Genomic DNA, 21,017 nt, shown 5'->3' with positions numbered 1-21,017 from the left:
ACTAAAATTTAAAGTTTCGAACTCTGGAATATATTCATGCACTTTCGTCTTCAGAATATACATATTGTGGGTGTACATGTTTATATAGAATAAATGCTTTTGGTATTGGCCTTAGCTTGAGATTAGTTAGTGGAACAATAAATATGGCTATAAAGTATCGTATATATTTATATATAATAATTTCCAGATCGTTTAGCCTTTGAGCAGGCAGCGGGAGTAGAACTCCCGGTCGATAGCGTCGTTTGGAATGTATGAGCTCCACTTGAAGATCAGCGCCAGCGTGTCCCCGGCGGACATGTGATCCAGAGCGATGTTGAGGAAACAGTTCCAGTTGTAGAAGAAGTGGCGCCCCAACTGCTCCTGTTCCACGCCAGAGATGCACTCGCAGTTGGCGCACACCAGCCGTCCGCCGCGTTGCAGTTCCACGAACTGTTCGAAGCAGCGGCCCCATGCGCCAACGCTCAGTTGTTTGCCCACGTCAGCCAGAAGTTCGGGGAGTCCGTAGTTGAGGACGATGGCCACCACCTTGGTGAGATTCTGTTCGGCTAAGTAGAATTTAGCTAAGACATCTAACAGTGCCGGCACCGATTGAACAACATCAAAGCACTTCAGTTGCTCGCCACGGGACCAAAAGTATCGCAGGAGCACTGCTCCAAGCTCATGATACTGGCAGGAGGTATCGAAGCGAAGGGGGAACGAGCAATGCTCACACTTGACAATCTCCGCATTTTCCGGAGCATTTAGCAGCACAAAGCCGGCAGCTATGTGATCCCGCGTAGCATCGTCCACTTCCCAGATCATCTCCGGATCCAGGTAATCGAAATACATCTCGTAGCAATTGCGTTGCGCTTGATCAAGCGTATCCCCATGCTCCACCATCACCTGGGCTAGTTTCTCGAGCAGATTGACCAGCTCTCCAGCTGCATACTCGTCGAAGACAGCGCGATAACGATCGACGCACTGCGTCCGGCTAAACTTGGCGCTCTTGGCGATCAGGTAGAGGTTGTACAGGGTCTTCTCCTCGGGACTAATGTGGGGAACCTGGGGAGCCGGTTTCTTGCAGCGCCTAACAATTTCCTCCTCCTGATCCTCGCTTCCCGACTCGTAGCGTGCCTTGATGTCCTTAAAGGGTAGAGAACGCTCGCTGGCTGGAATCAGTTCCCTGACCAACTGCTGCTGTTCCTCGGCGAAAATATTGAACTTGTATTTTATGATGTTCTTGCCGAATTTACCAGTTACCGTCAGCAGCGCATCCTTAAAGTGTCCCGTTTTGAGAGGCTGCTTCAAGTTGTCGCAGAATGCGTTTTCCAGCACGTACACTCCCTTCGGCGGAGCCCTCGATGAACTGCCTCCGCTCAAACTGCGTTCAGTGGTGGCTGAACTGCCTCCCGAGCTGTGCGTATCCAAAGCACTGCCTGTGCACTGAGTTATGGCATCAAATATCACGGATATATCGTTCAACAGCTCGTACTCCTGCCGCTCGATGAGGAGTTGTTTCAGCGGATTGAGCTGCTTCAGCTCGTAATCCTCACGCGCCTTGTCCGCAAAATATCGCACATGCTGGCGTAGTAAATTCGCGCAAGGCAGCAATTTGGATTGTTGTATCAGTGAAACTGCGTGGGATTGCAGCGTCTGCAGCTGGACACTATAAAGTGCGCCAGACTGCGTAAACACAAAGATCTCCGATCCCGAGGAGCGGCAGTCGGCGATCCTCTCAAACTGATTGGACCACAACACCACCGCCGATCGTCGAACATCAAATACATACAGTCCCAGCTCTGTAAAGGCCAGCAGGAAGTCCTCGTTCAACCTTTGGACCTTGGCGAACTGCAGATTCTGCGGCTGATAGTCCAGCAGCTCGGCATTGGCGTCAAGTTCGTCTGTGCCGCTTCCAGGTCGCTGAATCCTTGCCGGCGCGGTGGCTAGGGCCGTCTTGAACTGGTGCGTCTGTATCACCTCGCCCTCAAAGTCCACCTCCCACACGCGACTGCCTGGTCGGGCGCAGTAGATACGAGATGGCTGCAAAGACTCCTGCGGAGAGACAAAGAAGCAGGCGCCAAAGGCTCCATCCCGCGGACGGTTACCAATCTGAAAAATATGACATAAGGTAAAAGTTGATCCACTGGATGCGATAAGATTGGCTGAGCCACCAGCGCACAAACGCACTTGTTTGTAATCCTCGTACTCTGTGTTGCACAGAATGCACTTGGTGCAGTTGGACACCAGCAGCAGGTACTCAAAATCGTCGATTTGGACGATCGGAGAGTCCAGATAGAGCAGCGGATGCACTGTCATGTTGAACAGCAGACTGTGTCCGATGAACGAGGAGAGCAGCACGAGGCTGACCTGTCCGCGAGAGTCGCCATAGTAGAACTGCTTCTCGTCCTGCGTCCAGTGGATGCAGGTCACCTGCACCGACTGGTCCAGGTGCGTAAAGATCACCTGCGGCGTGGCCTGCGCGGACAAATTCACGGCATACACACAGATGAGCGAACGTTGTGTCGCAAAAGCCACATATTTGCTATTTGCCGATATGCTGAGGCTGGTGATCGCTCCATGCTTGTTTGGTATCAAGAGTAGGAACTTGCCGTTCCGATTGAAGAGATACAGCGATCCGGACGAGGCCCCGAAAATGATATAGCTGTCGGAGATGTCGAAGCAGGTGTACTGAAGGGAGGAAGGGCGGGCATTAGTGAATGGTATGCTATCAAATTGCGGGTGAGATTCAGTTGGAGTGACTTGCTCTCACCTTGATGCGATTGTGGTGTTTCAGCGGCAGCGACAGCGACAGCGAAAAATCAATAAAGTTCGTCAGGCAGTAGGCGTCGGCCATCTTGTGGGCTTTTTCGTTGTCCAAAGCGTTCGTTAATCACATAGCTCGCTTTGAAATCGCGATTAAGTTATTGCCTTGCACATCGTATGCAATTATTTACAAAAATTGTGTTTTTATCAGAGCGACGAGTAATTTGTGTACATAGGTCGTTGGAACTGTCTGGCAGCTCTGTTAGTGCTGGCAGGTGGTCGATAACAATTGGATTATCAACGTAGAGTGATTACTTCTTTGTTTTATTTAAATTAATTTCTAATAATATTGAACACAATTAAAGTCTTCAAAAACTTCTAAAGTGTTGATTCAATTTGAAATGTTTAGACGCCCTGGATGTGCAAGCTACTAAAGTTTTATTATATTTGATGGGTGTTTAATAAAATGAACATCTTTATATTGCTTATCCAACATATATTGAAGTCAAAAGTTTTATGAAATCACAGATGTTGAACTATCGATACATTTAGTGCTGTAAAATGACAGCTGGCTTGTTTACCTTTAAGCTTCAAGTCTGGCAACACTGCGACCAGCAGCTGTCGTACAATTTTTCCCTCAAACTTTCAATTAAAATCCGTTTTTCTCAAAGAAGCGCTTATCAAACCCCCATACACAAAAGTAAAACTATTAGGACACAATGTTTACCATAAAAAATTGGATATTTACAACCCAACCGAACAGCTGTTCGCTGCTACCGCCCCCAACCCATAAACCTGCTGTCAAATAAACGTCAAAACAGTCGCGCGACTCGCCAAGCGAAAAAACCTGCAGAAAAAGTGAAATGAGGCGTGAAAGAGACTAGAACAATAACAAATAAACACCGGGTATCCGCAATTAAGTCGCTTATGTACATAGAAGCCAAAGTGTAGCAATGGGCGACAAGGAGGAGCCCGTAACACCCGCTCCCTCGCCCACGGAGGAGGGTATGGCCAATATTGGGTCCGCTGGAGCCGGGGATCAGCCGCAAACTTCAGGGAATAATACCAACGTTAAGATCGTGATCATTGGAGCCGGAATGGCTGGCCTATCGGCTGCAAATCACCTTTTGCAAAACGGCTGTGACGATTTCCTTATTCTGGAGGCACGGGGCCGGGTGGGCGGACGCATTGTGTCCATACCGCTCAGCAATAATCAGAAGGTACCATTTGTTATATAACCCCCTCAAGTCCAAGAACCAAAACAAGCCACCATAGACGACCATATGGCATTAAAGGGAAAACACTTGCAACTCGGAAAAACCACGAGCATGTTGTAACACATTCTTCGCCCCAGCCAGTTGATTATAGATTTTTCCAAGCACTGCGCAGTCGGTCAGCTGTTCACGCTTTTCATTAAAGCTATTTTTATACATGTTCCTGTTCCCTATTTGCCTATTGTTAGTTTCATTTGTTACATATGCTTACATGGGGGTAATTAATGTAATTGCATCTGTCGTGAAGTTTACTCACGATTTTCATTCCGTTCGTTAGCATAGTTTTGACCGGCTTGGCGGCACTTTATCAAGGAATTTGTTATACAACTTTCTTCGGCAACGTTTGGCAGATTAGATAGGGGTTTTCCGAATTAAGCCAATGATGACGTATCTAGTGCAATGCCCTGAAAAACTCACGGGTTTGCGGGCTAACGATCACGTAGTCTTAGTTATGAGAATGAAAAATGTATTATTTTTCCGGTTTTCCAAATTGTGTTTCACTTCACATGCTCTAATTACGCCCCTAAATAATCTAATATAGGTCAGTTCTTATCTTTTTATTACTAGAAAGTTAAATTTTTAGCTTTGCCTACTTATCTTAGATGTACCTATTTAAAAACTTATATTTTACAGGTTGAACTTGGCGCCAACTGGATACACGGCGTCCTGGGCAATCCCATCTTCGAACTGGCCGTGCAACATGGTCTAGTCAGCGTGGTCAACGTACCGAAACCGCACAAGGTGGTGGCCACCACGGAGGACGGGCACCAGGTGCCCTTTAACATACTTCAGGAGATCTACGAGGCGTACGTCTGCTTTCTGAGGCGGTGCGATGAGTATTTCCTGTGTCAGTACAGCCCGCCGCCGGATATACACAGCGTGGGAGAGCACATTAACTATGAGATCGAAATCTATCTGAGCGGGGTGCAGGATCCAAAGGAAAAACGCCTCAAGCAATCGATTTTTAACTGCCTGCTTAAGCGAGAGACCTGCATTACCGGCTGCAACAACATGGACGAGGTGGATCTCCTCGAACTTGGTAAGGCTACGTTTAAAATAAACTCAGAAGTATATACAATATATATATTTAATTTTAGGCAGCTACACCGAGCTACAAGGAGGCAATATAGTGTTGCCAACTGGTTATAGCTCTATTCTGCGACCGCTGGGTGCTCAGATACCCAAGCAGTCCATCCTGACCAAATGCCCGGTGAAGAAAATCCACTGGAAGCGGAAAAAGACCTTCACTGGACTGGAGACAGTCGACGAGAACTCGGAGGACGAGCACTCCGACGATTCTGAACGAACGGTGACGGAAGTGCCGACGGGGGAAGTTCGTGGCGCCTCCGTGGAGTCCAACACCAGCAGCAATTGTGATTATCCTGCAGGCAACGTGCGCATAGATTGCGAGGACGGTCGAGTGTTCCATGCAGCCCATGTGATATGCACCATACCGCTAGGCGTACTGAAAAACACCCATCGCACTCTCTTCGATCCTGTGCTGCCGCAGTACAAGCAGGAGTCCATCGAGAATCTCATGTTCGGCACCGTGGACAAGATCTTCTTGGAGTACGAGCGACCGTTCCTCAGTGCCGATATATCAGAGATTATGCTTTTATGGGACGACGATAAGCGGGATATGAACAGCTCCGAGGAGGAGCTGGCCAGCGAAGCGTATCTCAGCAAGAATTGGTTCAAGAAGATATATTCGTTTGCCAAGGTGACGGACACGCTGCTCCTGGGCTGGGTTTCCGGCCGGGAGGCGGAGTACATGGAGAAGCTCGACCATGAGGCAGTGGCGGAAAAGTGTACGGAAATACTTAGGAACTTCCTGCAGGATCCTTACGTGCCCAAGCCAAAGCGATGTGTTTGGTAAGGCCAATAAACATTATTTGGTTCAGAATGTTTTATATTAACAAAAGATCTGTTTGTAGCACCAGTTGGAAGTCGCAAGACTTCACCGGTGGAGCATACACCTCAATACCGGTGGGCGCAACTCAGGAGGACATCGAGAACCTCGCCCAGCCCCTCTATGCCACGCCTCAGGCCATGAAGGTCGGTCCTACAAGCTTGATTCTCCTGCACTTGTACTTATTTTAATATATTTCCCCAGCCCGCCATAGTCTTTGCCGGAGAGCACACCCATTCCAGTTTCTACTCTACCGTACACGGCGCCTATTTGAGCGGACGGACGGCAGCGCAGCATTTGCTGGCGAGCGATGAGCCGGACGAAATCATCATGGAGTCGGACGGCAGTGATCTGAGCGCCTGGATACAGGGCATTGCCCTGGACTGAGTCTAAGCTAATCAACGACCACTCATCGATTTTGTATTATAATTTATTAACGTTCTTTTGTACACTCTTTAAACGCTTTTTAGCTAGTGATATTTAATTTGTTCGATTGTAATTTATTTTGCTAGCGTCGTAAAACGATTTAACTCATTTTTGTACATCCCTTGTGAGCATTTGTTTTATTTTGTTGATGCAATTATTTTGTAATTTATTTGGAACCCGCTTGTACATTAGTATAAATAAAAGTTACGAATTAGCTGAGCTGATCAATGTGCTGCCAACTCGAACAGACCGTGCACCCGCAGCAGCTTTCACTGTACTTGGACGAAAAGTGTGCACAAAGACATAATGTTGTTTAGACCTAATTACCGATTAGCAACCATAAGTGTATGAATACAAATATATTGCCTATTTTTATAAATTCGTATTTAACGTAGAAAAGGTTGCACCTTAAGGTTGACACTAAGACGGTCGAACAATGAGTGCAACTAATGTATATTTGAAAGTAACTATTGTTAACGTTAACTATTTTGCTAACTAAATTATGCATTGGTTGACTCTTTAAGGCGGAAAAGCAAAAGTTGATATTCATAAGGCCGTTCTAACACTTGGATCTGCATATTTATTTGTATTTGTGACAAAAATATCGACTTGTACGCATAAATGAATAAAAGAACACGCTAAATTATTGAATGAAAATGTATAATTTTAAATAGTAATACACAAGTAGAAGAATGTTTTGATTTTTTAACGATGGGGAGAAATCTTTACTATAAAAATCAAGTTGTGCTTTTGATTTTAGGCCAAAAAAGTCTATAATTCAAAACACATATCCAAAATTATTTGAAAATCTTTCGAATTGCGCTTGTAAATTTTTTGTGGACACATTTACTCGAACTTAGCAAAGGTGTGGTAAGAAAGTTAATAAGGATAAGGTAGGTAGAAATGAAAAGTATTAACTAAGCTGAATTAAATAATGCATTCAAAATTGCTTGTAAAAAAATTCGACAAAAAATCCTTCGAGCCGGATTTGAACCAGCGACCTATGGATTTCTATTGCATGTTTTCCAACTACAGTCCACCGCTCTACCAACTGAGCTATCGAAGGGGGTGTGCTGGGGTGTAGGTTAAACAATGGGTATGCGATTAATTACGATTGTTCAATAAACTTTTGTTGATAATCGGTTAAATTAATGCGTATTTTAGCATTTAATGAATTGAGGTCACGGACTGTTTATGACATGTCATTAAAATACTTTTCCTTTTGATTGTTGCCAAGCTAAAATTGATTAATATATTGTAAGCGTAGAGTAAGACATGTCCATTTTCATGTGTTTTAAAAATTAATATTCTTTAAGTAAATATTCATTTTATATAATATTGATGTTTAAAATCAATTTAAATTAATAACATGTCCTTTTATAAAATGTCTTTTGCATCTACATGTTTTTAATACCATCCTATTTTAGATATTTCTTATCTTAAAAAGTGTTAAAAATTTAATTCTAAAACTAATTGGAAATTTTGCAAAATTACAAAAAATCCTTCGAGCCGGATTTGAACCAGCGACCTATGGATATCTATTGCACGTTTTTCCAACTACAGTCCACCGCTCTACCAACTGAGCTATCGAAGGTTGAGTTCTTACATGGCCAATGTTCGTTTTATGCATGCGCACAAACGAAATGCACCGTGAATGGTTATTTATTTTTGCTTTTTACTTATTTATGTCAAACAAAATTGATCAACTTTCTCTATTCAGTACATTCCAAGCTTAAAAGCCCAGGCGCTTTCCACAAACTACATATGAATGTATATCGCCGATTGATTTCTTCTTAAACAGCACAAAGTTATATTATGAATGGCTGTAGATGTATTAAATTAAATGTTACACTATAAAATATATAAAAATATTATAAATGTCTCTAGATGCATTAAGTTAAATTAAATTTTGCACTAAAAAATAAATAATAATAAAAAAATATTTACGTCTTCCGATTCCTTCGAGCCGGATTTGAACCAGCGACCTATGGATTTCTATTGCATATTTTTCCAACTACAGTCCACCGCTCTACCAACTGAGCTATCGAAGGTTAAATTCGTTTGCGGCTAATTCGCCTTTTGTTCATGAGCGAGTTGCGGAAAGTAACAAAAGAGAGGGAACTTCTCTTAAACACCGCTGCTCTTTAATACTCGCCGCCAAAAAAATAGGCCCAACAATTCTTATGTAAACTTATATTAAATACTAAAGCATTCTAAATCATAATTAAAAAATATTTAAGCACAACTTTTCATGGCTCCATTTTGGGCCAACCTTGTGCATGTAGTTAGAAAGCCAGCAATACACTATTTGAAACTTAACTAGTTATCCACCCGCAGCTGTACACAGATAAGGGGGTGGGGTGCGAGCAAAGCTGCCATACTAATACATATATCCATCTCGTTCCAGCGCCGACGATAGACGATACCGATACTTTGCGAGTCCGCTCCCAAGATTGAGCCCCCACAGCGTAAAAGCGACCGAAGTGCCGGCGACGAGAGCAGTTCGTTCCCAGAAGCCGGCAGCAGTGGTCCGTTGATAACTTCGACTCCAGCTACTTATCCACCACGTCGATACTCTTGTCTGTCTATTGCAAACATAGAGGAGTCACCCTTTGGCTAACGAATCCGAAACTCTCGAGTGTTGTTGTGCAACATATCAAAAACCGCATTTGTTCGGATCCAATTCACATTCGCATTTCAAAGATGTCGTACCACAAGCCCGAAGCTAAGACCGTCCAGGATCTGAAAGATCTGGCCCAGAAGCTGCGAATTCACTCCATCAACGCCACCCAGGCCTCCAAATCGGGGTAAGTTTATGAATAACTGAAAGTCCATAAGCAAATTAAAGTGTGCACATTTATATTTGTGTGTGTAGCTGCGAATTTTAAAAGTTGTGCACCTTGCACTTGTTGCTTCAAAGGTGACCCCCTCCATTTCAAGGGTGGGTGCGAAAAAGTTTTTGAGGGGGCTAAATACATATGTGCTTTGCAACATTACAAATGAAAATAAAACAAAAACAGTTACGCATATAGTTATGTATGTATGTGAAAAGTGAAATATAGGGAGACCGGTTCCTTTAGTGACCCCTCCTGAGATTTAGTTGCCAAGCCACGTGTTGTCCAGTAGCTTTAGTGAATTTGCGAATTTGGTGCCCTGCTTGCGTGCTCAGTGATAAGCCGCGTTCACCTACCTTAAATTGTGAGCTAATAATGTTTGACCTTAGACAACCTTGAAAAGTTAGCTTTTTTCTCTTACTGGCTTTAATTTCTTTTGCTTTTGTTTTGTGCGTGGCGTTCAAAACGCCGAAAACACATATATGAGGTACAAACAAACATACTTAGATATCAAACAGCGGCATTCAATATACGTATGTACATATGTACAAGTGTTGGAAAGCACAGCTTGTGACGGGAATGGAATTGGAATGAGAGGGATGGGAATAGTAATGGAATGATCCCCTACACTTGAGATTTACGACCTTATAGCTTTTAATGTAATTATATCTCGGATAGACGCGATCAAATTATTACTGCAACAGTAAATAAAAAAGTTAGTATGCTGATAAGGAAAACACTTTTATCGCCTCCATTAGTTTTTCCATTCTGTTTGGTTTTTTTTTTTCGTGACGGTTCACGATAAGATCTGTTCTGTTTGCTCTAAATGTGACCTCTGCCGACGAGATAAGCTGGGTTTGGTTACTCACTGGCCACGATATGACCGATTAGAGGTGACCAGCTCAAGTGTGTTCCCCGCATGATAATCGAAAATCACTGAAAACTGATAAAATAAGCGCGCCGGGTCACTGCTAACACTCCGTATCACCTTCAATAGTTCTTGATATGGCTGCAGGAAACGGGGACGCACTTGGGAACTATCTAGAAGCACGTGCGTCCACAAAGATCGCCATGCAACACAATCGTGTAAGCCAAGAATCAGGTTTTTAAGGCTATTGTTTAGGTTTTTTGGGGATCAGAAAAGTTCAAGGTCCAGAAACCGGTGAGGAATTGCGATGGATTTCTATTCACATCGCGACAAACAGACATATCACGCCATATAAATAAATACATATGTTCGCGATATAGTTTATTTATACGTCTGGGGGTAAGACGAGCCCCCCTTTTTGTCTGGGGTTGCGTGTTTTTTTGCGGTTGGAGTTGTGCCAGATCTGCGATTCACAGCAGATTTTTTTGGAACACGATCGCATGGGAACACTGAATTCTGAGAATGGATCTTATCTTATTTATACATTGCAATTGGATACTCCAAAAATCTTCGTTTAAAATTCGAACAGGGGGGCTTTAAAGAAAAGCTTCAATAGACAAATGGATTTCTTTTATTAAACAAAGTTTTCCACAATTTTGCATAGTGTTCAGTTCTACTTTTCCTTTGTTGATCGGCCTTCACTTACCCACGTTAAGGTCGACTTCTAATTTATTAGGCACATACCTCAACCTTAACCTAGAACTACATACAAACACAATTCCTTGTCACAATCTAATATTTTGCCTACTTTTCCCTCTTTATAGCCATCCCACATCATGCGCCTCGATCGCCGAGATCATGTCTGTGCTGTTCTTCCAGCAGCTGCGCCTGAACCTGAAGCACCCGCGCGATCCCTCCAGCGATCGCTTCATCCTGTCCAAGGGACACGCCGCTCCCATTCTGTATGCCGCCTGGGCTGAGGCTGGTCTCTTCCCCATCGCGGATCTGAACAACCTGCGCAAGATCGACAGCGACCTCGAGGGTCACCCCACGCCTCGTCTGAACTTCATCGATGTGGGCACTGGATCCCTGGGACAGGGTGTCGCCGTCGGCGCTGGCATGGCCTATGTGGGCAAGAACTTCGACAAGGCCGACTACCGCACCTACGTTGTGGTGGGTGATGGTGAGTCCGCCGAGGGTTCCATCTGGGAGTCGCTGCACTTTGCCGGCCACTACAAACTGGACAACCTGTGCGTGATCTTCGATGTGAACCGCTTGGGCCAGTCGGAGGCCACCTCCCTGCAGCATAAACTGGATGTTTACCGGGATCGTCTGGAGGCTTTCGGCTTCAACGCCGTCGTTGTCGATGGTCACGATGTTGAGGAGTTGAGCAAGGCTTTCCATTGTGCTGCAATCACCAAGAACAAGCCCACCGCCATCATTGCAAAGACGTTCAAGGGCAGGGACTTCCCCAACATCGAGGATTTGGACAACTGGCACGGCAAGCCACTGGGCGACAAGGCCGCCGAGGTGGTGAAGCATCTGGAGGGACTTATTGTCAACAAGAACGTCAAGCTGGCCCCCAAGCCGGTGCCCAAGACTGGTGCTGCTCCCGAAGTGGACATCAACAACATTAAGTTGAGCTCGCCACCCTCCTACAAGCTGGGTGATTCCATTGCCACCCGTTTGGCCTATGGAACAGCTCTGGCCAAGATTGGCCAGAACAACCAGCGTGTGGTTGCCCTGGACGGAGACACCAAGAACTCAACTTTCTCCGACAAGCTGAAGAACCTCGACCCGCAGCGCTACATTGAGTGCTTCATCGCTGAGCAGAATCTTGTGGGAGTGGCCGTTGGAGCCGCCTGCCGTCGCCGCACTGTGGCCTTTGTGTCCACCTTTGCCACCTTCTTCACCCGTGCCTTCGATCAGATCCGTATGGGCGCCATCTCGCAGACAAACGTTAACTTTGTCGGCTCCCACTGCGGCTGCAGCATCGGTGAGGATGGTCCCTCGCAGATGGGTCTGGAGGACATTGCCATGTTCCGCACCATTCCGGGCAGCACCATCTTCTACCCCTCCGATGCGGTGAGCACGGAGCGTGCCGTCGAACTGGCCGCCAACACCAAGGGTGTCTGCTTCATCCGTACGTCCCGTCCCAACACCTGCGTGATCTACGACAACGAGGAACCCTTCACCATTGGCCGCGGCAAGGTGGTGCGCCAAAAGAGCTCCGACGAGGTGCTCCTGATCGGAGCTGGAATCACTTTGTACGAGTGCCTGGCTGCCGCCGATCAACTGGAGAAGAACTGCATCACCGTCCGTGTGATCGATCCCTTCACCGTGAAGCCCTTGGACGCCGAGCTGATCATCGAGCACGGCAAGCAGTGCGGAGGACGCGTGGTCGTCGTGGAGGATCACTACCAGTAAGTTTTCTTTGTTGTCTTTCTATGTCACTCCTTTCCTAACTCGGAATTTATTTCATTTCTTATAGGCAAGGAGGTCTGGGAGAAGCTGTGCTGAGTGCCCTGGCTGGCGAGCGCAACTTTGTGGTCAAGCACTTGTACGTGCCCACCGTTCCACGTTCGGGTCCTCCGTCGGTCCTCATTGATATGTTCGGCATCTCCGCCCGTCACGTCGTCAACGCTGTTAACGAGATCCTCAAGGATTAGGGTACCAGACTCAAACAGTCGTCATCTGGCTACATTCATTTACCGCCTACAGGAAATTCCCCAGTTACTACTTACTACCAATACTACCCCAACCATTCCCTCTAAGATTGTTAATTACTTCATTGATTTGAACCTTTCATCATGGAAATAAAATATCTTTAATAAAAATATAGTTAAGCCGAACTATATTAATTTTCAAAAAATTCATGTTTTAATTAGACATGTCTTAAAAATGCCTGGACGATTTCTTTGCGTTTGCCTTTGGTTTGCGATGGATTTGCTTTTGGCTTGCTTTGCTATTGTATTGGTTTTACTTTGATTTTGCTTTGCGTGTGCTTTGAATTTGCTATGTGCTTGCTGTTGATTTGGCTTAGATACCAAAATTGTAAAAACCATATATAAAATGTTAAATATATATAATCATTTTTTAATTTAAGCATACTGCAATAATTTTAAAATTTTTTTAATTTGTTAATAAATATCAGAGCTTAAAACTGATAAGTTGGCAGTTCCCTTCCAATTAGAAAAGGTTATCGATAACTCTGCTATTGCTATCGGTGCAGCCAGCTGATTATAGTGCGGCATGATTATCTAAACATTAATTTGCTTCAGCGGACCCCAAAAACTATTCAAAATGAACTTAAGCACAAGAGTTATGCTGAATAGATTGACGCAGCAGTGTGCCTACAAGCGGATTGGTAAGGAGAGACTTTTTATCTTGTGCCACACATTCAGGAAACGTATTTTCAGTGACCTTCTCCACCAAAACTGCGGAACATGTAATTGAAAATCAGGAGGAACAGAAGAAAGAGGCTCCGCCAACCACGCCGACTCCACCGGTGAACCGGAAGCCAATCATTCCGGCAAATTATCGGTTTGTTTACCCAGAATTCCTGCCCGATCCAAAGGTGGAGTGGCGCAACCTCGTCCGCGAGAAGCTGGAGCGACTGGACATGCTGGATCGTCGCAAACAGATCGATCTGCCCGAGTTCTACGTTGGATCTGTGCTTGCGGTGACCAGTTCGGATCCCCATGCCGCTGGCAAAACCAGTCGATTTGTGGGCATCTGTATCAATAGGGATCGCTGTGGACTGCGCGCCCGTTTCATCCTACGCAACGTGATCGATCACCAGGGCATGGAGGTGGTATACGAGCTGTACGATCCTACAATCCTAAAGATTGAGGTGTTGCGGCTGGAGAAGCGATTGGATGACAGTCTCTTCTACCTGCGGGACGCTCTTCCGGAGTACAGTACTTTTGATGAGAACATGGAGGCGGAGCCGCTCGAGGAGGGTGCTCCGGTGCCGGTGAACGACATTAAGGTAGTGCTCCGTCCGCGTCCATGGCTGGAGCGCTGGGAACGACAGAATCTGCGTGGTGTGGCCAACATCGATGAGTATCTAAAAGACAAGCATCGCCAGTCGTCGGCCAAGGTACAGAAGCCATGGGAGAAGTACGACATGATGAAGGACTACCGCAGCTCGATTCCCGAGGAGGAGCAGACGGAGATCTTCGCCGAAGTGCACACGGAACTGCACGCCCTGGAGCTGCAGCGAAAACGCAACAAGCGCAAGCGCACTTTCATTAAGCCCAAGCAGCTGGCGTAATTGCATTTGTTGTCCATTTTATAGAATAAAAATATCGAGAAAATGTTGTTTTATAGTTTTCCACTATTCTACTTTATAAAAATGGCTTATCTTCGAAAAAATGACTGAGATAGCAATTATATGGTTTGGATAACGCTAAATTAATTAGTTTATTAGTCATAATTGTAGTATAGTGGCTTAGCAACTAAACGCAGAATAATTTACAACGCACATTGCATTACTAATATACGCGATACTTGTAGAAATTGACAAAGGATATCGTTGCGTTCCAACCAATAATTGTGACGACCAGAAACAGCAGAAAGATGATGGGCAGGGCGATGAGAATGATGCGGGTATTTTTCAGATGGGGAATGCCTGCAGGAAGAAAACTTATTATTTCGAGAACTTGATGATGCATTTAATAACTTACAATTGTATCCCAGAAATGTGATGTACACATAGTAGCCCATGCCCATCAACCAGAAGGTGTTGCCCAAAAATCGCGAGATGAACCACGTTTGGCTGATCAGCCAGTTGTAGAAGAACAGCTGGATGAAGTGCAGCAGCATCAGTGGCGGAAAGAAGGCATTTAGATGGACATCGAAGGCATAGCCCCACTCGATATCCGGCTCCAGGCTATTTGTGCGCAGATACCGATTCGTCACCGCCCAGAAGAACGAGGCTATTATGATGCCCACGAAAATACAGTCCACGAATACCACGTAGAAGATGAACGAGATGCTCTGCCAGAAGGACAGTCCCAGCACATACGCAAAGCCCAGGGAGGTGACTGTTAAAAGATAAATACATTATTAGTCGTCCTTTCCTTGATTGTTTCTATATAAGGCTGGAGTACAATAGTAATCTTATTGGGCACTGATGAAATTAGTTAACTTTTAGCTTTTAACTAGGTATAAGCAGAAGAAAAGTTATCAGTGACAAACTGTAGATATAGTACAATATGACAACAGATAAAGATGGGATCTCCCTCCTCCCTTTGGGAGTGTGGATGCTTGGGCGTTAGAACTCACCACATAGGCAGACGACCAGGAGCACCAGAAAGGCCGGATCATCGCGGGCGAACTGTGACTTGGTCTGTTTCCGGTAGTTGAAGTTCCGGTACACCTTCTGGGGCGCCACAAAGAGGTAGAGCATCTGCCACAGGGCAAACTCGAAGTCCATTTGATTGAACTTGAGCAGACGTCGCAGGTATTTGTAGCTCTTGGTGGTCGCGGAGAGGCAGTCCCTCCGGTGGTTGGCGGGTGGCGGGAGTGGCGAATGGAGCCGCGAGGCACTCGAGTAGCCGGAAACCACCGACGGCGTCGGCGATTGTGTATACTTAACGTGGCTATATTGACTCATTTTGTTTTGTTTAAAACAAATTTCTTGTGTTTTCAGCAGAGTGGCTGCGCCCTCAGCGCCACGAAATACCGATTTTCCCCGTATAAAGTGCTAAAATAAGCCAAAGAAAGCAAGATGATGTGGTGTCACGATAAGAAACAGCTGATTGGCGATGAGAGCGTGACCGAGTTTCGTGGCTAGAAGCAATCGGTAAGTGCCATGAAAATAATACAGTAAACAATTCATTTAAATTTGCTGTATTATTTAAATTCTTTAAGAAAATAATATTGTAAGCATGCAGACATATTTTTGAAGAATTTTATTGCATATGCAATTGTTAGATATTCAACGATAATCAACGATGTTTAACTATTCCACCAAAATTCGTGTCACGTAAAAGGAAGTCCAATCGGTCATCTCCAAACGAACTGTCAATTCCAAATGTTATGAACCGGGTGCCAAAAAATCAGTTCCTTGCTCGACTTTGTTTTGAGTACCAAATTCAAGTTTCTGCTGCTAGATATATCGAATAATTTTAATCAAATTTCCTGCACAAGGTAAGAGCGATTTCCGTTGGCATTTCCAGTACCAATTGCAGGCAACAGATGCCTCCATTTTCCAGCATGAATCGTACGAATCCGTGGTTTCTGCGCGCTGTGCGCCATCACATACGTAATCTCCATGAGATGAGGATCCCATACGCCCGTCCGGTGGGCCCAAGTCAGCGCAATTTTACTTTGGAGCCGCTGGGAAATCGAGAACTCATCCGTGTCCACGGGGCCGAGGTGGTGCCATTTCTGCAGGGTCTGGCGACCAACGATGTGGCCCGGATTCAGTCGCCGGGGGGTCCTGCCTCAATGTACGCCCACTTTCTCAACAAGGCGGGCAGGCTGCTGTACGACACCATCTTGTACCGCACCAACAACCCGGAAACCATCCTTGTTGAGTGCGATCGGGAGGCTTCCTCGGACTTCCGACGCCACCTGCGCACCTACCGCGTTCGCAGGCGCATTGAGGTCGACAGTGTAGACGACGAGTATACCCCATGGGTGTTGTTTAACCTTAAGGACGCTTCGGAGGCTGTACCCAATCCACATCCAGATTTATTTGTGTCCCCCGACCCGAGGCTGCATGTCCTTGGCACTCGCATCCTGGCCCCCACTGACATGGACTGGTCCAAGCTGTCCAAATGTTTTACTGACTTCGGTACCGCCACAGCAGCCTCCCCTGACAATAGTTATCAACTGCTGCGCTACAAGCAAGGAGTGGGCGAGGGCTGCTCGGAACTGCCACCGGGCAAATGTTTTCCTCTCGAGGCCAATGCGGATTACCTGCATGGCGTAAGCTTCCACAAGGGCTGCTATGTGGGCCAGGAGCTAACAGCCCGCGTCCATCATTCGGGCGTGATACGCAAGCGATACATGCCCATCCGGTTGACGGCCCCTATTGATGTGGGTTCCAGCCAGGACGTAACTTCTTTGGCTGGAGCGAAACTTGGACGCGTCTTTGGCTTTGCGCACAAGCATGGTGTAGCACTGCTGCGCATCGAGAAGGTTCTCAACGGCCGTCCGGAGTTGATGATCGATGGCGAGCGCTGCTATGTTGATCGTCCGGAATGGTGGCCAGAGGATTTGCCTGGAAAGCGTCGCATGGCGTTTGCTGAGTGACATACGAACTGATTTGACCAAATATTGTTATACTATTGTTATAAGTGTAGTAAATGTATATAGTCCTCGTATAAGTTGCACAGTCTGTGTTTTTCTATTGGTCTTTTAGAAAATCTCAAACATGGATCCCGATGACGAACTCGTCCTGGAGAATGAGGCGGAGGAAATTGAACGATTACAGCTTCCCGAGGAGGTTAACAAGCCCATTGATCCCGAGGAAGAGGATGAACGAGTAGCACGCATCGAATTCAACTGCTCTGGTTGTGAAATGCAGGAGATGGTCCATTATTTTGGACGGAAACCGCCGTTTGCACTAGGAGTCATCTACCCAGAGGACAACTACGTCATGCGAGATCCCTTCCAGCCACCTCCACCTCGTTGGCAATCAAAGCCGGAATACTATATCGCAATGGGGACTAAGTGCTCCATCTGCTCCAAGACGGTGTGCAAGGATCCTGGCTGCAGTTTCTACTACACAGCCTCTTTTTGCTTGCCTTGTGGCAAGGAAGAACTAAAAAATTGGCCAGCTGAGGCCCAAGCTCGAATAAGAAAGCAAATGTCAGTCAGTCAGGGCAGGCAAACATAAATTAGTCTTTAAATATAAAACAGTAGTATGTAAAAATTATCTACATAAGCATTGAAAGAGCTTTGGGCTGGAAAAGATACATTTTAAAGTTTATTGTGTTCTGGAAACTCGCACTTTCTTAAGTATTGTTTTTAATATATGCTTTGTAGTGCTTAAATATTATTTAAAAGTAGAATAAAACCAATCTGGAGTTTACAATGTTAAATCATTCATTGCAAAGAATATTTTTCTTTGATTATTGAGGCAGGTCCTTACATAGTTCGTGGCGACCAAACTGTTGTGCTTTTTCTGCGTGGTGTCAAACATTGCGCGTCCCAATTCTTTTTTCAAGCGAATAAGATCGACCCTGCATGGATTTTTCTCATTCGGAATTTGTTTCTCGAATTCTGCAATTCGGTGTGCCAATGCTTTGTCCAAAATGGCGCGATCTTCGTCATATTTTTTGAATGCGGCTAATGCGTTCTTTTTAAATTGTTGCTCTTCGCTGTTTATGGCCAAAAAAAGGTTCCATATTTTATCGTCGAAGTCCCGATACGTCTTTTTTCCCCACGGACGTGTCCTGTATTTGGCCAAAACTTTTAGAATCTCTGTATCGTAGTTTTCGGGCCTGGCCGTCGATGAAGTTGGCGTGATGAAAATTTTTTGCACCTCAACATTTTCGCACTGTGGTCCCGGATTATGTAATATTTCCAATTTCATGAGGTTCGTTTGACTGAAACTGCCAATGAGTTGCACCTGCTGATTGGCAAAAAAGACGCGACACATTGGCAAAAGATTTTCCATCTTCTGAAGTCTCTCCGCAACTTGTAGCTTCTTATAGATTTCCCTTTCGAGTTCGAGTCGAATTTGATTGTAAACTGTGAAGTCGGTGTAGATATCAATTTTGGTAGCTATTTCATACATGCTTAAGTTTAGAGCAACTAAAACCGTTTGGAAATTCTTTTCGAACTCTGCATTTTTTTCTATTTGAAACGGCCTTTTGTGGAAAGTTGAATTTATCTCCTTCAGCAGGGCAGTGTACATTGCATCGGTCTTAGCCAGAGATTCCTTGGAAAACCTTTCATATTATATATTGCAATTGGAAGATCCTTGGGTTGAAAACTTACCAGATCTGAAATTTCTCCTTTTCCATCTTAAAAGAGAAACAAATTGTTTAACCATCTTCATAAACTTAGGTAGATTAGGATGTACTTACCAACCTCCTTAAGGAGACTAGCTAAAACTACAATTCCAATTATTCTAGCACAGATCTTCATTGATCTAACCTCTAGCAATGTTCAAGATCCACTGATAACTGGCTAAGTTAGTTAGAAATAAACTTATGGTGTAAAATATAATTTAAATTGACACGAGTAATTCGTTTCGCGAGATTCAGTGTGCGTTCTCTTAAGTGACAGTGGTGCAAAGAAAGTAGTTCTAGAAAAGTAAAAGTATGATACTAATACTAGATTCTTTTATTTAGGAATGCAATAAATTAGGGTATTACATGTGTAAAAAGTATCAGACTGCGCCTAAAGTCGCGCAAAACATACGTTAAACACCCACAATTGAGGGTCAGTTCAATGGAAACCGATCGTTCCAGCTGCATGTCCCACAATTAAGGCATCATTCAAGGCATTTCCGTGCCAAGGAAACCCCTAGTCGATGATCAACGACGATATGCTAGATCAAAGGTCGTCTACGGGCAATTTATGGCACGGTGTCCAAGCAATTGCACAGAAAGACAAAAACAAAAAAAACAATCTTTATCACATTTATTGCGATGCCCCAGCTCCTTTGTCAACGATCCCGATGGCGAAGGACAAAGGGCAAGCGGGTGCCAAAATGGGAAAAGGTCAGAAGATGACCCGAAGGCTGCGAGCGAAGGACACAAAAGGAGCAACGCGCGCGCTTCTCTCAACTCGCATCTTTGAGGTCGCCTTAGAGGTCAAGTTAGAACCGAGTGCGGAAAACTCCTGGGGTTCTGAAATCAAAGGAAACTTACATATCTCAAAAGATATTCACTCAATCTGCAGCGATCTCATCTCAAAGTGAGTTGAGTTTTTAGATAGGGGTGGATTTATGTTTTATGAGGATCCAGTGAACTATAGATTTTCTCAATTTTGAGTTGCACTCTCTTTTACTCACTTTTTGAGTGGCAAAAAAAAATCCACTTGGGCGATGGCCATCGATCCTTGTCCACGCAGGACATTTCCGGATTGCATTCAATTGTCATCCTGCAACAATTGCGCTTTTCTTTTGATTCTCCATTTGTTTGTCTTCTTCCGATTGCCTGTCACATTTTCTTGCTTCTATTGGTTTTTTAGCTCATGTTACCTTCTTTGTCCACCACCATTGTTTCAAAACTGAGTACGGCCAGGATAAATGGCCAAAATTGGCCATCCCAGCAGCAGCAGACGTCTCCTCTTTTGGCGCCCATAAAAATTAAACAAAAATTAAGCGCAAACATGAGAATTCTGTCACATAAATTGTAAGCCAGCCTGCACCTTGCCACCGACTATTTTTAGTCCTTGGGGCAGCTGTGTAGCACTCGTCCCTCCTTTATTACCCGACTTACACCAAAATTAGTCCATCTGCAACTGAGTTATGCGCTGCCGAGGCTGCCGCTTGATTAACACATGTCCTGGAAGATGCGGGCGTGGTAAACAAGCACCTACGACGCCAACCCAGATTCCCAATACCAATCCCAATCCATGACCATGTCGGGTACGATGTTCAGTAGTCGCCGCCTATATGTTCGTGCTTCGTTTGTTGATGCTCTTAACTCATTCATTATGAATTGGAGGTGTTAAATGTGCCACATGCGTCATGTGCTGCGGCTGCTGCAAGATCATGTGTTGCCGATGGATGCAATCAAGAAAATATTTCATTTAATAACTTAAAATTAATATAATAATATTTATTGCTTATGTACTTATATTATTTACAACTTTTTTAAGTTAACAAAGGTGTATAAATTGCATGTGGTAAATTCGACATTATTCACCATTTTTCATGCATCATTCAAAGATACTTTTTCATTCGCTTCAGCTTTTCTCCGCTTTCCATTCACCCGACGACCGTTGGCAAGAAAGATGAATTGAGTATTTGTCAAATAGACGATGGTGACCCC

The 21,017-nt window shown here is 44.9% G+C and overlaps 8 protein-coding genes and 3 non-coding genes across 12 annotated transcripts; 5 read left to right on the top strand and 6 right to left on the bottom strand.

Annotated features, from left to right (window-relative positions):
• Nucleotides 1-7: 7 nt before the first annotated feature.
• Nucleotides 8-3,025, bottom strand: LOC6728905 (Hermansky-Pudlak syndrome 5 protein homolog). Its single transcript, XM_002104199.4, has 3 exons — nucleotides 2,750-3,025; nucleotides 2,167-2,667; nucleotides 8-2,088 (listed from the first exon to the last, which is right to left on the bottom strand). Exons 1-3 carry the CDS (start codon nucleotides 2,831-2,833, stop codon nucleotides 193-195), a joined length of 2,481 nt encoding a protein of 826 aa, XP_002104235.1. The 5' UTR covers nucleotides 2,834-3,025; the 3' UTR covers nucleotides 8-192.
• A 281-nt stretch (nucleotides 3,026-3,306) lies between these two features.
• Nucleotides 3,307-7,002, top strand: LOC6728904 (peroxisomal N(1)-acetyl-spermine/spermidine oxidase). Its single transcript, XM_002104198.4, has 5 exons — nucleotides 3,307-3,962; nucleotides 4,650-5,055; nucleotides 5,114-5,888; nucleotides 5,951-6,071; nucleotides 6,130-7,002. Exons 1-5 carry the CDS (start codon nucleotides 3,696-3,698, stop codon nucleotides 6,310-6,312), a joined length of 1,752 nt encoding a protein of 583 aa, XP_002104234.2. The 5' UTR covers nucleotides 3,307-3,695; the 3' UTR covers nucleotides 6,313-7,002.
• Nucleotides 7,003-7,324: 322 nt separating this feature from the next.
• Trnay-gua lies at nucleotides 7,325-7,417 on the bottom strand. Its single transcript has 2 exons — nucleotides 7,381-7,417; nucleotides 7,325-7,360 (listed from the first exon to the last, which is right to left on the bottom strand). It is a non-coding gene; the product is annotated as a tRNA-Tyr (tRNA).
• Nucleotides 7,418-7,851: 434 nt separating this feature from the next.
• Trnay-gua lies at nucleotides 7,852-7,945 on the bottom strand. The gene is made up of 2 exons: nucleotides 7,909-7,945; nucleotides 7,852-7,887 (listed from the first exon to the last, which is right to left on the bottom strand). It is a non-coding gene; the product is annotated as a tRNA-Tyr (tRNA).
• A 363-nt stretch (nucleotides 7,946-8,308) lies between these two features.
• On the bottom strand, nucleotides 8,309-8,402 carry Trnay-gua. Its single transcript has 2 exons — nucleotides 8,366-8,402; nucleotides 8,309-8,344 (listed from the first exon to the last, which is right to left on the bottom strand). It is a non-coding gene; the product is annotated as a tRNA-Tyr (tRNA).
• Nucleotides 8,403-8,992: 590 nt separating this feature from the next.
• On the top strand, nucleotides 8,993-12,894 carry LOC6728900 (transketolase-like protein 2). Its single transcript, XM_016174984.3, has 3 exons — nucleotides 8,993-9,158; nucleotides 10,878-12,476; nucleotides 12,545-12,894. Exons 1-3 carry the CDS (start codon nucleotides 9,055-9,057, stop codon nucleotides 12,720-12,722), a joined length of 1,881 nt encoding a protein of 626 aa, XP_016035595.1. The 5' UTR covers nucleotides 8,993-9,054; the 3' UTR covers nucleotides 12,723-12,894.
• A 364-nt stretch (nucleotides 12,895-13,258) lies between these two features.
• LOC6728899 (39S ribosomal protein L19, mitochondrial) lies at nucleotides 13,259-14,384 on the top strand. The gene is made up of 2 exons (XM_002104196.4): nucleotides 13,259-13,420; nucleotides 13,473-14,384. Exons 1-2 carry the CDS (start codon nucleotides 13,357-13,359, stop codon nucleotides 14,327-14,329), a joined length of 921 nt encoding a protein of 306 aa, XP_002104232.1. The 5' UTR covers nucleotides 13,259-13,356; the 3' UTR covers nucleotides 14,330-14,384.
• Nucleotides 14,385-14,445: 61 nt separating this feature from the next.
• LOC6728898 (protein unc-50 homolog) lies at nucleotides 14,446-15,820 on the bottom strand. The gene is made up of 3 exons (XM_002104195.4): nucleotides 15,343-15,820; nucleotides 14,742-15,101; nucleotides 14,446-14,686 (listed from the first exon to the last, which is right to left on the bottom strand). Exons 1-3 carry the CDS (start codon nucleotides 15,671-15,673, stop codon nucleotides 14,550-14,552), a joined length of 828 nt encoding a protein of 275 aa, XP_002104231.1. The 5' UTR covers nucleotides 15,674-15,820; the 3' UTR covers nucleotides 14,446-14,549.
• A 247-nt stretch (nucleotides 15,821-16,067) lies between these two features.
• Nucleotides 16,068-17,397, top strand: LOC6728897 (putative transferase CAF17 homolog, mitochondrial). 2 transcript variants are annotated; one of them, XM_016174986.3, is made up of 2 exons: nucleotides 16,068-16,209; nucleotides 16,258-17,397. In XM_016174986.3, exon 2 carries the CDS (start codon nucleotides 16,258-16,260, stop codon nucleotides 17,317-17,319), a length of 1,062 nt encoding a protein of 353 aa, XP_016035593.1. In that variant the 5' UTR covers nucleotides 16,068-16,209; the 3' UTR covers nucleotides 17,320-17,397. The 2 variants fall into 2 exon arrangements, with proteins under 2 accessions (XP_016035593.1, XP_016035592.1); XM_016174985.3 differs by having other exon boundaries at nucleotides 16,070-16,209; nucleotides 16,275-17,397.
• On the top strand, nucleotides 16,072-18,127 carry LOC6728896 (cysteine-rich DPF motif domain-containing protein 1). The gene is made up of 2 exons (XM_016174987.2): nucleotides 16,072-16,209; nucleotides 17,429-18,127. The coding sequence occupies exon 2, from the start codon at nucleotides 17,441-17,443 to the stop codon at nucleotides 17,903-17,905; it is 465 nt and encodes a 154-aa protein (XP_016035591.1). The 5' UTR covers nucleotides 16,072-16,209; nucleotides 17,429-17,440; the 3' UTR covers nucleotides 17,906-18,127.
• LOC6728895 lies at nucleotides 18,098-19,265 on the bottom strand. Its single transcript, XM_016177193.3, has 3 exons — nucleotides 19,101-19,265; nucleotides 19,012-19,037; nucleotides 18,098-18,952 (listed from the first exon to the last, which is right to left on the bottom strand). The coding sequence occupies exons 1-3, from the start codon at nucleotides 19,159-19,161 to the stop codon at nucleotides 18,098-18,100; spliced, it is 942 nt and encodes a 313-aa protein (XP_016035590.1). The 5' UTR covers nucleotides 19,162-19,265.
• Between the last annotated feature and the right edge of the window lie 1,752 nt (nucleotides 19,266-21,017).

This window comes from Drosophila simulans, chromosome 3R (assembly GCF_016746395.2).
Source record: "Drosophila simulans strain w501 chromosome 3R, Prin_Dsim_3.1, whole genome shotgun sequence".
NCBI classification, from domain to species: Eukaryota; Metazoa; Arthropoda; class Insecta; order Diptera; family Drosophilidae; genus Drosophila; species Drosophila simulans.
This window is presented reverse-complemented; position numbering and strand designations above follow the sequence as displayed.

Bases quoted from the DNA above. Each gene is read 5' to 3' on its own strand.
- LOC6728899 (XM_002104196.4), top strand. From the start codon at position 13,357: ATGAACTTAAGCACAAGAGTTATGCTGAATAGATTGACGCAGCAGTGT. The intron at 13,421-13,472 runs GTAAGGAGAGAC...ACGTATTTTCAG, and splicing joins GTGTGCCTACAAGCGGATTG to TGACCTTCTCCACCAAAACT.
- LOC6728904 (XM_002104198.4), top strand. From the start codon at position 3,696: ATGGGCGACAAGGAGGAGCCCGTAACACCCGCTCCCTCGCCCACGGAG. The intron at 5,056-5,113 runs GTAAGGCTACGT...ATTTAATTTTAG, and splicing joins GGTGGATCTCCTCGAACTTG to GCAGCTACACCGAGCTACAA. The intron at 6,072-6,129 runs GTCGGTCCTACA...ATATTTCCCCAG, and splicing joins CCACGCCTCAGGCCATGAAG to CCCGCCATAGTCTTTGCCGG.
- LOC6728896 (XM_016174987.2), top strand. From the start codon at position 17,441: ATGGATCCCGATGACGAACTCGTCCTGGAGAATGAGGCGGAGGAAATT.
- LOC6728900 (XM_016174984.3), top strand. From the start codon at position 9,055: ATGTCGTACCACAAGCCCGAAGCTAAGACCGTCCAGGATCTGAAAGAT. The intron at 9,159-10,877 runs GTAAGTTTATGA...CCCTCTTTATAG, and splicing joins ACCCAGGCCTCCAAATCGGG to CCATCCCACATCATGCGCCT. The intron at 12,477-12,544 runs GTAAGTTTTCTT...CATTTCTTATAG, and splicing joins GTCGTGGAGGATCACTACCA to GCAAGGAGGTCTGGGAGAAG.
- LOC6728898 (XM_002104195.4), bottom strand. From the start codon at position 15,673: ATGAGTCAATATAGCCACGTTAAGTATACACAATCGCCGACGCCGTCG. The intron at 15,102-15,342 runs GTGAGTTCTAAC...ATCTTTTAACAG, and splicing joins CCTGGTCGTCTGCCTATGTG to TCACCTCCCTGGGCTTTGCG. The intron at 14,687-14,741 runs GTAAGTTATTAA...TTCTTCCTGCAG, and splicing joins CACATTTCTGGGATACAATT to GCATTCCCCATCTGAAAAAT.
- LOC6728905 (XM_002104199.4), bottom strand. From the start codon at position 2,833: ATGGCCGACGCCTACTGCCTGACGAACTTTATTGATTTTTCGCTGTCG. The intron at 2,668-2,749 runs GTGAGAGCAAGT...TCCTCCCTTCAG, and splicing joins AACACCACAATCGCATCAAG to TACACCTGCTTCGACATCTC. The intron at 2,089-2,166 runs GTGCGTTTGTGC...CATATTTTTCAG, and splicing joins AGTACGAGGATTACAAACAA to ATTGGTAACCGTCCGCGGGA.
- LOC6728895 (XM_016177193.3), bottom strand. From the start codon at position 19,161: ATGAAGATCTGTGCTAGAATAATTGGAATTGTAGTTTTAGCTAGTCTC. The intron at 19,038-19,100 runs GTAAGTACATCC...TTCTCTTTTAAG, and splicing joins TAGTCTCCTTAAGGAGGTTG to ATGGAAAAGGAGAAATTTCA. The intron at 18,953-19,011 runs GTAAGTTTTCAA...AGGTTTTCCAAG, and splicing joins AAGGAGAAATTTCAGATCTG to GAATCTCTGGCTAAGACCGA.
- LOC6728897 (XM_016174986.3), top strand. From the start codon at position 16,258: ATGCCTCCATTTTCCAGCATGAATCGTACGAATCCGTGGTTTCTGCGC.